General features: G+C 39.1%; 1 protein-coding gene and 1 pseudogene across 2 annotated transcripts in view; both read left to right on the top strand.

Moving 5' to 3' along the window:
* The first annotated feature begins 2762 nt into the window (after positions 1-2762).
* On the top strand, positions 2763-4650 carry LOC113678581 (BTB/POZ domain-containing protein 6-B). Its single transcript, XM_027195478.2, has one exon. The coding sequence runs from the start codon at positions 3092-3094 to the stop codon at positions 4421-4423; it is 1332 nt and encodes a 443-aa protein (XP_027051279.2). The 5' UTR covers positions 2763-3091; the 3' UTR covers positions 4424-4650.
* A 5304-nt stretch (positions 4651-9954) lies between these two features.
* The window catches only part of LOC149039193 (BTB/POZ domain-containing protein 6-like), a 39185-nt pseudogene continuing 34385 nt past the window's right edge, over positions 9955-14754 (top strand). The window contains exon 1 of the transcript XR_016180682.1: positions 9955-11424. The product of XR_016180682.1 is annotated as a BTB/POZ domain-containing protein 6-like (transcript). The remainder of the gene's footprint in view (positions 11425-14754) is intronic.

Here is a 14754-nt window from a genome sequence, read left to right as displayed (position 1 = left end):
TTGCCAGTTGTTTGGGGCGGTTACTCAGTTGTTGAAGGATATCAATTGCATCGTCACATTAAACATGACTTTGCAGTTTTCTCTTTCTCTTTGATCGGAGAGAAAAAAAATTATTCTCTTTGAACTGTTGTCTCAAATAATAATTGTTGTCACATTGTCTGAGATAAGACCCTCACTAAAGATACTGAGAGCAGAACAAAGAGATACCTATTGGAGAAATCTGACAAAAGAAACTCCTAACACTTGTAGATAGAACCACCTCTATTTTCAACAATGAGTTACTGAGCGGTGTCAAATTTGTTGTTCCTGTGTCGTCTGCTGAAAGTGATCCCAGCTCACAAGTTTGTTCTTGCAATCAGTAGTCCTATGTTCTTTGCCATGTTCTATGGTCAAATGATGGAGACTAAAGACTCTATTGAACTGCCAGACACCACAAAAAAAGCTATCAACCATCCCAAGATATAACGAACATGATTGTTTTTCCGCAAATTCGTTAAATCGAGGTTTTCGATATGACGAACCCTCGATATAACGAACCAATTTTCCCAGTCCCTCAGCACTTCGTTAAATCGTGGTTCCACCGTTACTGACGAACTTTACCTGTTAATTTTCGTTTTAAATTTTTGTAATAGCCTTATTTTTTAAAAGGCACCAAATAGGTTCTTTGATTCTCGCCCGCGCACAAGGTGGATACATTGATACTACGTGAACTGTTACATTTCTTTAAGTACAATAATTCTAAGATTTGAATTGAGAAAGGTTCTATGTAACCCTTCTCCCGTCCCAGACCTCCCCCCCATCAATCCCTTCTACAATTCAGCATTGGGAGTTATTACGTCACGGGCGACGAGCTGGGGAAGAAGAAATGATCGAAATACGAATGGGAAACAACGTTAATACTTCATATAGACATATCAGTTGTAAAAATGGTGAAAATGGTGTTGTAAAGCCGGAATGGTATCGGTGGCATCCGGAAGGGCATCAAGAAGTATCATATTTACGTTTTGTAACTTACAGCGCGATGTGCGCGGCGAAAAAAGAAAACCAAAACCGTGGCCCCCAAATAATTCTCCCACCTTGCCCCAAAAAATGTTTAAATTTTTCGCAACTTCTCCTGTACCTGTTGGTTGGTCAGGCCAAGCCCTTATGGTCATTGGCCCCCGTATAGCTGCTAACTATGGCTTATAATTACAGGCGTTTAGTGTTACTTGTAAAACTCCTCGAAAAGGTTTATGAAAGTTAGACGAAACGCGTCGGAGAATAAAGCAGCTTTACAACTGCTGTTCGCAGAGTGCTGCTCACCAGTTTAGTTCTAAACACTATTTTAAAAAATTAGTTGCGATAGCTGAGGCCAGTTTTTCCATGCAAGTCGTCTGGATATACCTTTCGCTGAGGCGCCTACACAACATTTCTTATTTAACTTATTGGAACTCTTTACCTAATTTTGCTATGTCAGCTTCCAGTTTGAATTCCTTCAGAACTCGATTACTGAATTATCCCTGTACATAGTTTTGTTTTGTTATCTGGAAATGAGATTTATTCAGATTTTACTTTTTGTTCATTGTTTAGTTGTTTCTCCAGCTTCTTTCTTATGCAACGTATAGTTATTTATATTAGCCTTGGAGAGCAGTTTTTATATGGGAATTCAGTTTCCCCCATATTGCTTTCCTTTACCTATTGTACTTTTATATGGTAATTAAGATTTAATGAATATTACATGGTTATTGTTAGTTATTAGATATTGTTGTGGTTTTTATTAGTAGTTATACTTTTGGTAGGATTTTGTACAGTGGTAAAAAGCATCATTAAACTTGTTAAACTTTCACCTGCCGTTCGGTTCGGACGTAAGTTTTCATTCTAAGTGCACTTGTTAAATTGAATAGGAAAAAAAAAACACTTCGAACGGAAAACAGAATTATTTTAACGTCTGGATCTTTTGGACAAAGGTCTCCTAAACGAGTGGCCTTGATCATAAATATTTAAGCATGGTTAACACATTAGCCTTAACTTGGCTGTTTCTCGAAGCTCAGTGTTTTCTTACTTGCCTTTTTCCACGTGAAATGGGGCGATTGAATTTACATAATAAACACTAAAAGAACTACAGCTGATGGAAATATTAAATTTCTTATCTTAGGCTGTGGATATAAACTTTTTAATGACTCTAAAAATATAAAAATCGCGAAGAAAATTTTTGTAGAGTTGCTTAGCTTTTCATTTTTCTGGAATCGAAAGTCAATATTGCAAAATTCAAGTGAAAAGCAAGCCAACTGTGATTAACGCCTCAAACAAGGCAAGATACTTATTTTTCGTCATACAATAAGTTACATATCGTAAATATCATTCTTCTTGATGCCTTTCCCGATGCTTCCGTTCGTTAATATAGCAGCAAAAATATTGTTCCAGTCAAAGCGTTTGGAAAATTGCTCAACTTTTTAAGTAGCGAAGTATAACTTGGTAACATTTTGACTTTACAACACGGTTGTTTTCTGCAAGTTACAAAACGTAAATATGATTCTTCTTGGTGCTTTTCCTAATGCCACTGGTGCCTTTTCCGATGCCTCCATTGTTTATTACAGCAGTAAAAGATATATGTACCATCAACACTTTTGAAGAATTGCTTAACATTTTAGTTAGCAAAGTATATTGTTAACATTTTGGCTTTACAAACACTATTGTTTTCTGCAACTACAACTGATATGTCTCTATATGAAGTATTAAAGTTGTTTCCCCGCTGACCACTTGTATTTCGATCTTCCCCCGCTCCTCGCCCGTGATGCAGTAATTCTCTTCAGCATTGAGGACCGATTATGGATGCAAAAAGATGATAGATGCGTAATACGTCAGTAAACTTGCTATATTTATTATTTCGATAGAGTTTTCAGATTGATCAAACGGCAATATTACTCAAACCCTGTAACATAACAGGTTAAATGAAACCGTTCGGTTATCGTAACTTCATGAGCAGAGACGTTGACAGCCTTGCGTGACTCGGGGGACTAATGTGTCACGTCAACCACTACAATTGACGGCAAAGGTTCATAGTATTCAATAGAGTTTGATTTGTGAATAGCGCTGAGAGCAAAACCTGGCAATGGCAGGTGAAGATAATTGGCAGACGAAGCTTCCAACTCTCCTCGAAAGAACTGCGTTCATTTTCAACAACGAGATATTGAGCGATGTGAAGTTTGTTGTTCCTGTGTCGACTGGTGAAAGTGAAAGTAAGAAGGTGATCCCAGCTCACAAGTTTGTGCTCGCAATCAGTAGTCCCGTGTTCTTTGCCATGTTCTATGGTCAAATGGCGGAGACTGAAGACTCGATTGAACTGCCTGACTGTGAGTACGAGAGTCTGTTAGAGTTGTTTCGTTTCTTGTACACCGACAAAGTAAATTTAAGCGGAAGTAATGTGATGCAAGTACTGTACTTGGCGAACAAATACATGGTGTCTTCGCTCGCCGAGAAATGCGTAGAATGTCTTCGAGACAACCTAAAAGCATCAAATGTGTTTTTCATTCTGCCGCACGCTCAGAAATATGAAGATAAAGATTTGGAAGATCGATGCTGGGAAGTGATTGAAAAGCAGACAGAAGAAGCTGTGACTTCAGATGGATTTATTACAGTTGAGCGATCTATTGTTGAATCTGTTGTGAAGCGAGAGGAGTTGAGCGTAACGGAACTAGAACTGTTTAAGGCAGTCGATCGCTGGGCCACAGCAGAAGTCCAAAGGCAAGGATTTACTCCTGATGGAAAGACAAAGAGACGAATTCTTGGGGAGGACATTGTTAAAGCAATACGATTTCCATTGATACTCATGAAGGATTTTATGTCAGTTGTATTTGATTCTGATATTCTCACTTTTCATGAGGTTGGAAACATGATGAAACATTACAGCGGCGTTTTAAAATATCCTTTGTTATTTAAGGATACCGCAAGGAGCCTTTTGTTCCGATGTAATCGATTTCCAAAGTTCTTTCCTCCAGCTCATAAAAGCGGGGAAATTTGGTCATACTCGGGTGGAACTGACAGTATTGAATTCACAACAAACAAGCCAATCTTGCTACATGGTGTTCAGTATTTTGGCTCAGACGGTGGCAAGTATACTGTTTCAACCAAAGTTAAAGTTTCAGCCCACAATTCTTGTCTCGGAAAGGAATCAGGAACATACTCTTCCATAAAGGAAGAGACTAATAATTATTATGGCTTCGATGTAATGTTTGATCCGCCAATTCGTTTGGAGGCTCATGAAAGATATAGGCTTGTGTCGCTTATCAAGGGTCCTTTATCATGGCATGGAGAAGAGGGAGTAACGTCTTTTGAATCGAAAGGAGTGCTGGTCAATTTCATGAAGTCAGTAGAGAGTGCCAATGGGACTACGGAAACGAGTGGCCAATTTCCAGCTTTCATATTTAGTACTTGTCAGGCATAAATAATTGGAAATTAGTTTTGGATTGTTTTTGCTGCTAATAGTTGATGAAGTTAAAAATTATTGAATACGTACCGTACTTTTATTCCTTGCGACCTTGTTAGTGTGCAGAAGTGAATTAAGTGCTACGACGGAATATTGGAATGCTTTTGGAATGTCTCACCTATTACTTAAGTTGTAACATTAAACAATAATGATTTTCTGAAATGAAAATAAACCTTCGAACAGTTTGTTGTATCGTCAGCCAGAAATTAGATGGAGAATCCCCCTGGTAAATAAAAGCTTTACTTTGAGACCAGTCAGTATTCTCGCCTTGGGGAGGGAAGGGGGGGGGGGGAGTGGTCGCAGGATTTAGGGGATCACAAGATTTTCAGGGAGAATGGAGGGGGGATCTGTCGTCGCTAACAGAGTATAAAGAGGGGACTATAGAAAATTGACTGTCAATAAGGGATATCATTAGAATAATACAGAGCCTTTGGAGTGGGGAGGGGGGGGGGTTGGTTGCAGGATTTTGGGGATCACAAGATTTTCAAGGAGAACGAAGGGGGGGGGGGAATCTGTCGTCGCCAATAAAGTATAAAGAGGGGAATATAGAGAATTGACTGCCAATTAGGGGTATCATTAGAATAATACAGAGCTTTATGGGGGGAGGGGGGGAAGGGGTTGCAGGATTTAGAGGATCACAAGATTTTCAGGGAGAATGGAGGGGGGATCTGTCGTCGCCAATAGAGTATAAAGAGGGGACTATATAAAATTGACTGCCAATAAGGGATATCATTAGAATAATGCAGAGCTTTACGGGGGAAAGGGGGTGGGGGTGGGGATCAAATTAATTTTATTTTGACTCAACCAAAGTTTTCCAGCCACCCCCACTGTTTTGAATAATCCTTTTACCGTTCGTACAAACCCGAAGAGGTATTTCCTACAAGCAACGATGTCAGAGGTTTAACGAGTTCGCCAAAGGCTGGTGTTACAGTGGCATCAGCCTTGACTGTATTCTTCTCTCCGTCAACAAGCCTATCGAGTTACACGGAGTAGAACATTTTGGTTCTGAGGGCGGCGAGTATACAGTTAAGACAGACATTGTTGATCTCATGAACCACACTTCGCTTGTGAGTCAAGCTGGAAATTATACTTCAGAAAAAAGCGATACCCATGCTTATTACGGCTTTGAAGTGTTGTTCGATCATCCTGTTATTTTGGAGGCAAATAAAGAATACGAGGTAAAGTCGCTCATCACGGGCCCTCCGTCATGGTACGGCGGAGATGGGCAAACATCAGTGGAGTGCCGTGGAGTGCAATTTACGTTTCATTATTTTGGGCGAAATTTAAAGAAACTGGTATCGCTAACGGGGAAGAAAAAATGATATCGAGATCTTGGGAATGAAGGGGTTAATTAGTAACAGAAGGATGTGTTGTCAGCATCTAGTCAGTTTTCGGGCCCAAAAATCACAAGAGGTGTGTACTGGTTGAAAATTAGCAAGCACTGATGAAGAGTAAGACGGGAGCTGCAATGAAACCGGGCGCATTTCAGGCATTTCACTGTGATGTTCTCCTCACCCACCTTTTATTCACATCACAGTCTGAACGTTTAAGCCCACAATTCTCCGTCACTACTCATTATTTTCAGGCTTATGTGAGGGTCTCAGTGGGGTCAACCGTTAGCCGTAAAACGGCCTAAAAACTCAGCCAATAGTGGTAAAAAGAGATATATTTTAAGTGTTTGTCGTTAATAAGTTAACCGTAAAAATTTTTCCTATCTCCAGTATGTCATTATTTGCGGTTAACTGTTAGTCGTAAAATGGCCAATTTTCTTACCGTTAGCAATTTGACCATTTTTTGCGTATTGAAACTACGATTTGGCGGCCAAAAAGTGTCTCCAATAAGAGTGCGGCCAAAAAGATCATGTTTCATCGTTGTCACGTAGAAAACTGTGAAGATACGTCGGCAACTATGGTGGAGAAATGAGAAATCTAGTAGGTAGGATAATGCGAAGGAATAAAATGTTATGTCAACAGAGACGAACACAGCTTATTCAGTAAGGTCAAGACTGGACTAGTCCCCGAAAGAAGAAAATTTTATTGGGAGTTCAAGCCAGAAAATAAAAGAATTCAACCGAGTGTTAGAGAAATTGTCTAACAATATTTCGCCTAGTTTAAACTGGTCAAGCTTTTTTTTCTCATACCAATGATGAGTGACATGAATTCACACAAGTGGTTTTCACGTTGCCATTCAAAATTAGATCGAGGTCGTATGTGTCAATTGGCCACGCCAAGATCGTTAGTGTCCAAAACTTAGAGTAGTACCACATTCAGATCGATACCAACGTTCTATCAACCTACGGCACAAATTTTGGACTCGATGAGGATGTGTTTCATCCACTTCGTCAAATAAAGAATTTGAATAAAACTTAGACCACACCATGGCGATGACTACTAGAAAAAAAATGGCAGACAAATCCCCCAACTCTCATAGAAAGAAATTTGTTTGTCCCGAACAACGATTTTTAAATTGTGAGCTCAATCCCTCTTTTCTAGAGTGACCCGATTCGAGTCAAACGAAATCGAGGAGAGAAAATAATTAGACAAAAAAAAAATAAAAAGAAAGCCATTAGGTCTTAGTCAAGTAGAGCTGACAGTATTTAATTTACAACCAACAAGCCAATCTTGGTAGGGAGAAATGTCTCTTAAATCCAGACGAGCAAAGGTTGATTTCATGCCCTCAGTGGAGGGTAGAAGTCAACCCCAATTTCCATCTTTCATGTTTAGTCGAAGCTATAAGCATAGGTGGAAATTAGGTGGAGACTCCCCCCGCCCCCTCCTAGTAAATTACAGCGAAACTTAAGCGATTGATGAGGGTTTAAAGCCTATTACTGTTCACAGAAACCTGTGATCAGTCAGAAAAAAAAATGGCGAAATAGCAAACGTTGAGCCAGTAGCGGAGGAGTGAAAAGGTGAGGGAGGCTTGGGTCATAATGGCGCCCGACCCAAGCCTCGCTCGTGTTTTAACTCTTCCTTTACTATGTCGCTGTCTAATATCGCGCACCGTTTTATTTACTGAACGCCTGGAGTAAGCTATGTTCAATGGCTTTCGAATTGATGTATATGGGTCAAAAATTAGCTGTACTGTATTAATTTATAGCATGAACATAGAAAAAGGAAAGGCACAAAAGAATAAAAACAAGGCGGCTAAAAATTAAATTCTCTCGAATATCAAGAATCCACGCGCAAGATTTAATAACGCTGGGGAAAATTGTAAAACGTTTTCATCAATTATCGCACGTCATATAAACTACAACTTTGGAAATTGCGCTTTTCTTTGTTTTTTTCTTCTGTTTTAAACATGTGATAAAAATCAAGTCACTTTGAGGGCTGATAGCCTGCAAAATCACACCTATACGCTATCTGACTGCTATCATTTCCTATCAATAATCGTGACCGTGGGTTCACTTTTCCCGAATTTTCAACTATTATTTCTCTCTCAAAACTCGACACCCTTTCCACCAGAAAGTCAAGTTGCCCACCCATCTTCAGCTTTCTAACAAAAATCTTTTCTATGAGAATTGTCTACAGGTCTATGTGAATTGCGAATTCTCTATGTGAATTGTTGTAGCAAGATGGCAAAAAAGAGCTGAAAGAAGAAAATAATGCGCAAAGCTCTCTTTTTGTGAAATGATCAACATGCCATACGTCATGCTAATTCAGTTGGATTTTGCCTCCTGAATAGTTTGTCAATTTCGAATTTTCCAATTTTTGATCCAGTTTACCCAAGAGAAGCCGTTGAGATCGTCATTGAAGTACCAAACGTTTAAGCTATGAATGCTCATGATGTGTTTCGTGATCTGTGTGAGCCTGTTATCATATTCATTTAGCGGTAGCATGAGTTAAATTAATTTGCTTTACATTAAACTTTACACACCGAGAAGAGACAAAAACGGGGGTTTTCCTCAATTTGAAGACACGGAAGGGAGAAATCCTATCCCTCTTGACCTCTTCATTATCTGACAAAGCGAAATGAAGACCTCTTTGGACTTTTAAGACGGAGTCTTCCATGGGAATTTCCCATTCATTCCAAAATTGCAAAAAGCTGCTGTCAGCACTTTTTGCACCATTTTTGGGTGACACGAGATGCACAAAGATGACTCTTGTCATTTCACTCTGTAGGACATGACTGTCGATGAGCAATGTCTTTCGCGAGTTATTTCGAAACTAGACTGATAATCACCGCGAAAATTCTGAGAATTTAAGTTTTTTGTAACGTGTATGACTCATTGCCGATGCAACTGTCCGGTGAGATCCCTTCTCTACTGAAATGAGATATGTAGGATGATTCAAGTTTTGTTCCCTGCGCTTGTGCATAGGGTTGGAGGTATTCATAAACCACCATACCAGAAAAGAAAAGAAAACCGTGCAGAAATACTGCTTGCCTTTTGAAGTTGTAAGAGCGATGGACTGAAAGAAAAGAAAGGTTATTGAAGACAGTGTTAAATTGTCCAGACGGGTCAGACACTGTTGAGTTGTAGGAAAAGACAAAATTAACAAAACAAATCTTCAGAATACAAATTGCCAGTTGTTTGGGGCGGTTACTTGTTGAAGGATATCAACTGCATCTTTACATTAAACGTGACTTTGCAGTTTTCTCTTTCTCTTTGATCGGAGAGAAAAAATAGTTGTCTTTTAACTGTTGCCTCAAATTGTTGTCACATTGTGTGAGATAAGACCCTTAAAGATACTGGGAGCAGACCAAAGAGATGCCTATTGTAGAAATCTGGCAAACGAAACCTCCAACTCTTGTTGATAGAACCACTTCTATTTTCAAGAATGAGTCACTGAGCGATATGAAATTTGTCGTTCCAGTGTCGTCTGCTGAAAGTAAAAGTAAAAAAGTGATCCCAGCCTAAAAGTTTGTTCTTGCAATCAAAAGTCCGGTGTTCTTTGCCACGTTCTATGGTCAAATGGCGGAGACTAAAGACTATTCAACTGCCTTACACCAGAAAAAAAAATCTATCAACCATCTCCCGATGTCACGAAAATTTTGGTTGTTTTTCCGCAAATTCGTTAAATCGATGTTTTCGATATAGCGAACCGTCGACATAACGAACCAGTTTCCCTAGTCGTTTCCTTTTAAATTTTTGTTACGATGTTATGTCTTAAAAGGCACCAAATAGGTTCTTCGATTCTCGCCCGCGCACAAGATGGATGCATTGATACTAACGTGAACCGTTAAATTTCTTTAAAGGCAGAAATATTAAGATTTGAATTGAAAAAGGTTCTATGTACCCCTTTCCTCGTCCCAGACCCTCTCCGCAATCCTCTCTATCATTCAGCGTGTGCAAAAAGATGGTAGACACGTTATGAGTCAGTCATTCTGCTGTAATTTTTATTTCGGTAGAATTTTCAGATTGATCAAACAACAATATTAGTCAAACTGTTAGAATATATCAGATTAAATGAAACCGTTTGGTCATCGTAACTTCGTGAGCAAAGGCTCAAAGAGCTTGGAAACGAGGAATCTATTCCTTTGCGTTACTCGAGGAACAACTGTGTCGCGTCAACTGATTCCCTTGACGTCAAAGGTTTATAGTATTTAATAGAGTTTAATTTGTGAAGAGAACTGAAAGCAAAACCTGGCAATGGCTGCTGAAGATAATTGGCAGACGGAACTTCCAACTCTCGTCGAAAGAACTGCCTTCATTTTCAACAACGAGATATTGAGCGATGTGAAGTTTGTTGTTCCTGTGTCGACTGGTGAAAGTGAAAGTAAGAAGGTGATCCCAGCTCACAAGTTTGTGCTCGCAATCAGTAGTCCTGTGTTCTTCGCCATGTTCTATGGTCGAATAGCGGAGACTCAAGACTCTATTGAACTGCCTGACTGTGATTATGAGAGTCTGTTGGAGTTGTTCCGTTTCTTGTACACCGACCAAGTGAATTTAAGCGGAAGTAATGTGATGCAAGTACTGTACTTGGCGAACAAATATCTGGTGCCCTCGCTTCTCAAGAAATGAAAAGAATATCTTCGAAGCCACCTGATAGCATCGAACGTGTTTTGTATTCTGCCACACGCACAGAAATTTGAAGATAAAGACTTAGAAGATCGATGCTGGAAAGTAATTGAGGAGCAGACCGAAGAAGCGATGACGTCAGATGAATTTGTTACAGTTGAGCGATCTGTTGTCGAATCTGTTGTGAAGAGAGAAGTGTTCCATGTGACAGAAGTGGAACTGTTCAAAGCTGTTAATCGCTGGGCCACAAAAGAATGTGAAAGGCAAGGTGTGACTTCCGATGGCGAGACAAAGAGACGAATTCTTGGAGAAGAAATTGTGAAAGGAATACGCTTTCCGTTGATACCACAGAAGGATTTTGCATCTGTTGTATTTGATTCGCGAATCTTAAATTATGAAGAGTTTGGAAACATGACAAAATACTACAATGGTCTGATAAATACTCCTTTGCCGTTCTTAAAGGCCAGTAGAATTGTGCACCGATGCTGCAGGTTTAAATGGTTTTGTTCCCCAAGGAAATACTGGGATTACGGTATGACTCCTGAATGTATCATTCTCACCGTCAAGAAGCCTGTTAAAATTTACGGAGTTCAGCATTTTGGCTCAAAAGGCGGCGAGTATACAGTTACAACAGACATTGTTGATCTCATGGACAACACTTCGCTTGTGAGTCGAGCAGGAAATTATGCTTCAGAAAAAAGCGATGCCAATTTTTATCATGGCTTTGATGTGTTGTTCGATCGTCCGGTTATTTTGAAGGCAGATAAAGAATACAAAGTAAAGTCGCTCATTAAGGGCCCTGGCTCGTGGTACGGCAAAGACGGGCAAGCATCAGTGGAGTGCCAGGGAGTGCAATTTACATTTCGTAGCTCGGGGAATGACTCTAATGGGACTGATGAAAAGATAGGACAGTTTCCTGGAATTTTGTTTTCAGTATCCAAGTTAAAATTCTAACGTTAACCAAACCGTCCCTTTTACGCAGAGCCCCGTGAAAGTCCAATAGGTCCCAGCGCCATATTGGAAATGCAACCGCGCACATGTGAGAACGAGGCTGGGGTTGACTCATGTTAAATTTCTGTGAGAGCTTTTGGTGAAGTTCGTACGTGAGCAGTAAAATTGTTCGATTTTTAAGGAAAATGGATGGTCCTAGCCGAAATCTCGATAAAGCTAATTTTTCTTCCAAAAAGAAAGGAAAGCTGTGTGCCGCTTTTGGTTGTTCAAATACATTTTATGGCCCCAATGGTTTGCCTACGAGCTTTCACTTCTTCAAGTTTATGCACGGAGGCATGTATTTTTGCTAAGTATTTATCGCTCTATACTTATCTTATTCTCTGTGAATTATGGATGAGGGTAACTATTGCTGCAAAATTAGTACAAATTTTCTAGTAGGTACCTGAATTGTTTTAAGTTCAGTAGAGCTTTTTTTATTCTGGCAGCAAGTCAAGAAGTTCAGTGCTGCTCACCTGTTTACTACATGGCTTGCCTAAAACACTCCTAGCAGAGAAACTCTAGGAAAGTAATTGCTTTTAATAAAATAACCAAGACACTGCATCTTCAGAGTTTTCACTTATTATGGCAGACCCAGAAAGCTGACTCAAATTTAGTAGCGATTGTGACAAAAGCAGTTTTCAGTAGTTGTTGTTTTTGTTTTTTTATGATAGGATAGTAATCCACTATGGTGTGCTGTATCAATCAATTTGATGCTTCAAATTGAAAAAAAGAAAAAGTGAGTTTCTCCAACTAAAAGAGTTCTTGACACAAAGATGAACTATGACACTAAATTTTATTATTAACAAAATTGTCCTCATAATAAAAAGTTTGATAGAAGTCTTGCAAAATATAATTTCTCATACATTTCAATGGTCTGAAAGATTCTCTTTCAAACAAATCTTATGGTAACTATAACAGGATAAAATAAATATCTTGATTTGGATATATTTCTCAATCTTTTAAGTATCTTCTTTACATCTCAAAATTATATCATAACATTGGTTAACACAATGCAGTAAGAACTAGTATAGCAAACCTTTGTTTCAGAAAGCCTCTGAGTGCTAAGAATGGGAATATCAATTCACTGAATGTTTATCACTGACAGAAAATGTGTGTAAAGGACTAGCATTGTTGAGATCAGTAGCTGAGAGGACGCATTTTTGTTCTCTTCCTTTAACCCTTAACTATCCAAGATCTGATTGTTAATTCTCCCTTCTAGTTGCTACACATATGCTTGTAAATAAGTTATGAGAATTTGATGTAAGATCATAACTTTTGCCTGATAACTTTCAGTATTAACATTATCTGTTTGCTGTATAGTGTTTGGAGAAGTTACATGAATCAGTCACTTCTGTGAGTTTTTAAATTGTCAAATATTTTGGTCTGATTCTTTCAATGGTGTGTTGCCACCTAATAAATTACCATGAGTTGCGAACTGAAATGGTTTTCAATGTATCACGAGCATAAGTTGTCCTGGGCCAGATGGGTTTGAAAATATTATGACATCTGTTGGTTACAGTTTTCCTCATGGGTTGATAGAAACAGGGGTTATAATCAAGTGGTTCTACAGGCTCTATTGTATAGTTTCCCATAGGATAAAATGTACAAATGGCAAACTAAAAGATATCTTGGTGAACAAAATGGGAACAACTTTAACTGAAAAATATGGTACAACAACAACTACCACATCAACAACAGCAGCAATAACAAACTCCTCTACCTAGAGGGCTGCAGCCTTTGTCTCGCTTTCTAAGCCATACTGAACAGCTTCTGTGGTACTTCCTGTAATGCGTTCCTCTCAACACGATGTGACGATATTCTAGTGAAACAACGGGGTAATCGTAAAGCTGACTGAAATTCATCTCGGGTAAATTACGGAGATTGCTCGCCCATCTAAGGGCTGAAATCCTTACCATAGTTACTTCGTATCTGAAGTCGCTCTGGTTTTGTTCTAGGTCCTGGACATCTGTAAGAAGTTCTCGGTTTTCTCCACTACTCGATGGAAGGACGTGTCACATCAGCAAAGCATAAACTTTCAACACTAAGTCGGCTCTAATTCAGCCCGTCGATTTTAATTTATATTTAAAATCTCCCTGAGATCTCTTGCTTCGAGTTTCTGGATGTCATCTAATGACGAAATTTTCATATTGTTGTGTTAAAGAACTATTTTGAAGGGAGAAATCGCACTGAAAAGTGCATTAGATCGTGAAATGTCTGCAGATCAGCTGTTTGAAAGAACCGCCGGGTCAACCCCAGCCTCATTATCGTGTGTGCACGGTTACTAATTCAATATGGCGCTGGGAACTGTAAAAAGAATATCAGTCATCGCGGATGTCCAGGTATACACATGTGAATCCTTTGACAAACACAGCAGATATAAAACTACAAGTTAGATCGCTATGCGGACCTATCAGAGTTGACCCAAAACACTTGTTAGATGTGATCCTTATAAGTCAGTTAGAGAGCCCTGTTGTTTATAGAATGAATGATAATTTGGTAGCTAAATGTTGTTTTAAGGAATGGAATTAAATATTTCGTATGCTCTCTTTTACTTTCTTGTAAATGTAAGAAGTCGTTAGCCCTTCGTCTCACTTTAAAGAAGGGTCAATGCTTGAAACGTCGTCAGCTTCAGAAACTCCCCTTTCTTTAGTCAGTATAAGATTTAGATCAAATAGACCCACGAATCCTATCGAGCTCATTGGCTAGCTGAACTGTTCTGTTATATGCTGATGGCAAAGGAAGCGACGATCTTCTGCTTTAAGTTAAAAATGAAAAAGCGAAGAGAGACAAAAACGGGGGTTTCCCTCAATTTGATAGCCATTCCTCTTGACCTGTCCATCATCTGACAAAGCGAAAGAAAACCCTCTTTGGACTTCGAAGACGCAGTCTTCCTTGGGCTTTCCCGTTCATTCCAAAAATACAAAAAGCTGCTGTTAGCACTTTTTGCATTATTTTGCACTGACACGAGACACACAAAGATGACTCTTCTTGATTCACTCTGCAAGACGTGATTGTCGATGAGCAATGTCTCTCGCTAGTTATTTGGAAACTAGGCTGATAATCACCGAGAAAATTCTGAGAATTGAAGTTTTGTGAGACATATGTGACTCATCATCTGATGCAACTGTCTGGTGACATCACTTCTCTCTTGAAATAAGATATGGATTTATTCAATTTTTGTTTCCAGCGCTTGTGCTAAGGGTTGAAGATATTCATAAAGCATCTTGCCAGAAAATAAGAGAAAACCGTGCAGAAATATTACTTGCCTTTTGAAGTAGTAAGAGCGATGAACTGAAAGAAAAGAAAGGTTATCGAGGACAGTGTTAAATTTTTCCGACGAGTC

The sequence above is a fragment of the Pocillopora damicornis genome, chromosome 10 (assembly GCF_964200805.1).
Source record: "Pocillopora damicornis chromosome 10, jaPocDami1.2, whole genome shotgun sequence".
Classification (NCBI taxonomy): domain Eukaryota; kingdom Metazoa; phylum Cnidaria; class Anthozoa; order Scleractinia; family Pocilloporidae; genus Pocillopora; species Pocillopora damicornis.
This window is presented reverse-complemented; position numbering and strand designations above follow the sequence as displayed.

Bases quoted from the DNA above. Each gene is read 5' to 3' on its own strand.
- LOC113678581 (XM_027195478.2), top strand. From the start codon at position 3,092: ATGGCAGGTGAAGATAATTGGCAGACGAAGCTTCCAACTCTCCTCGAA.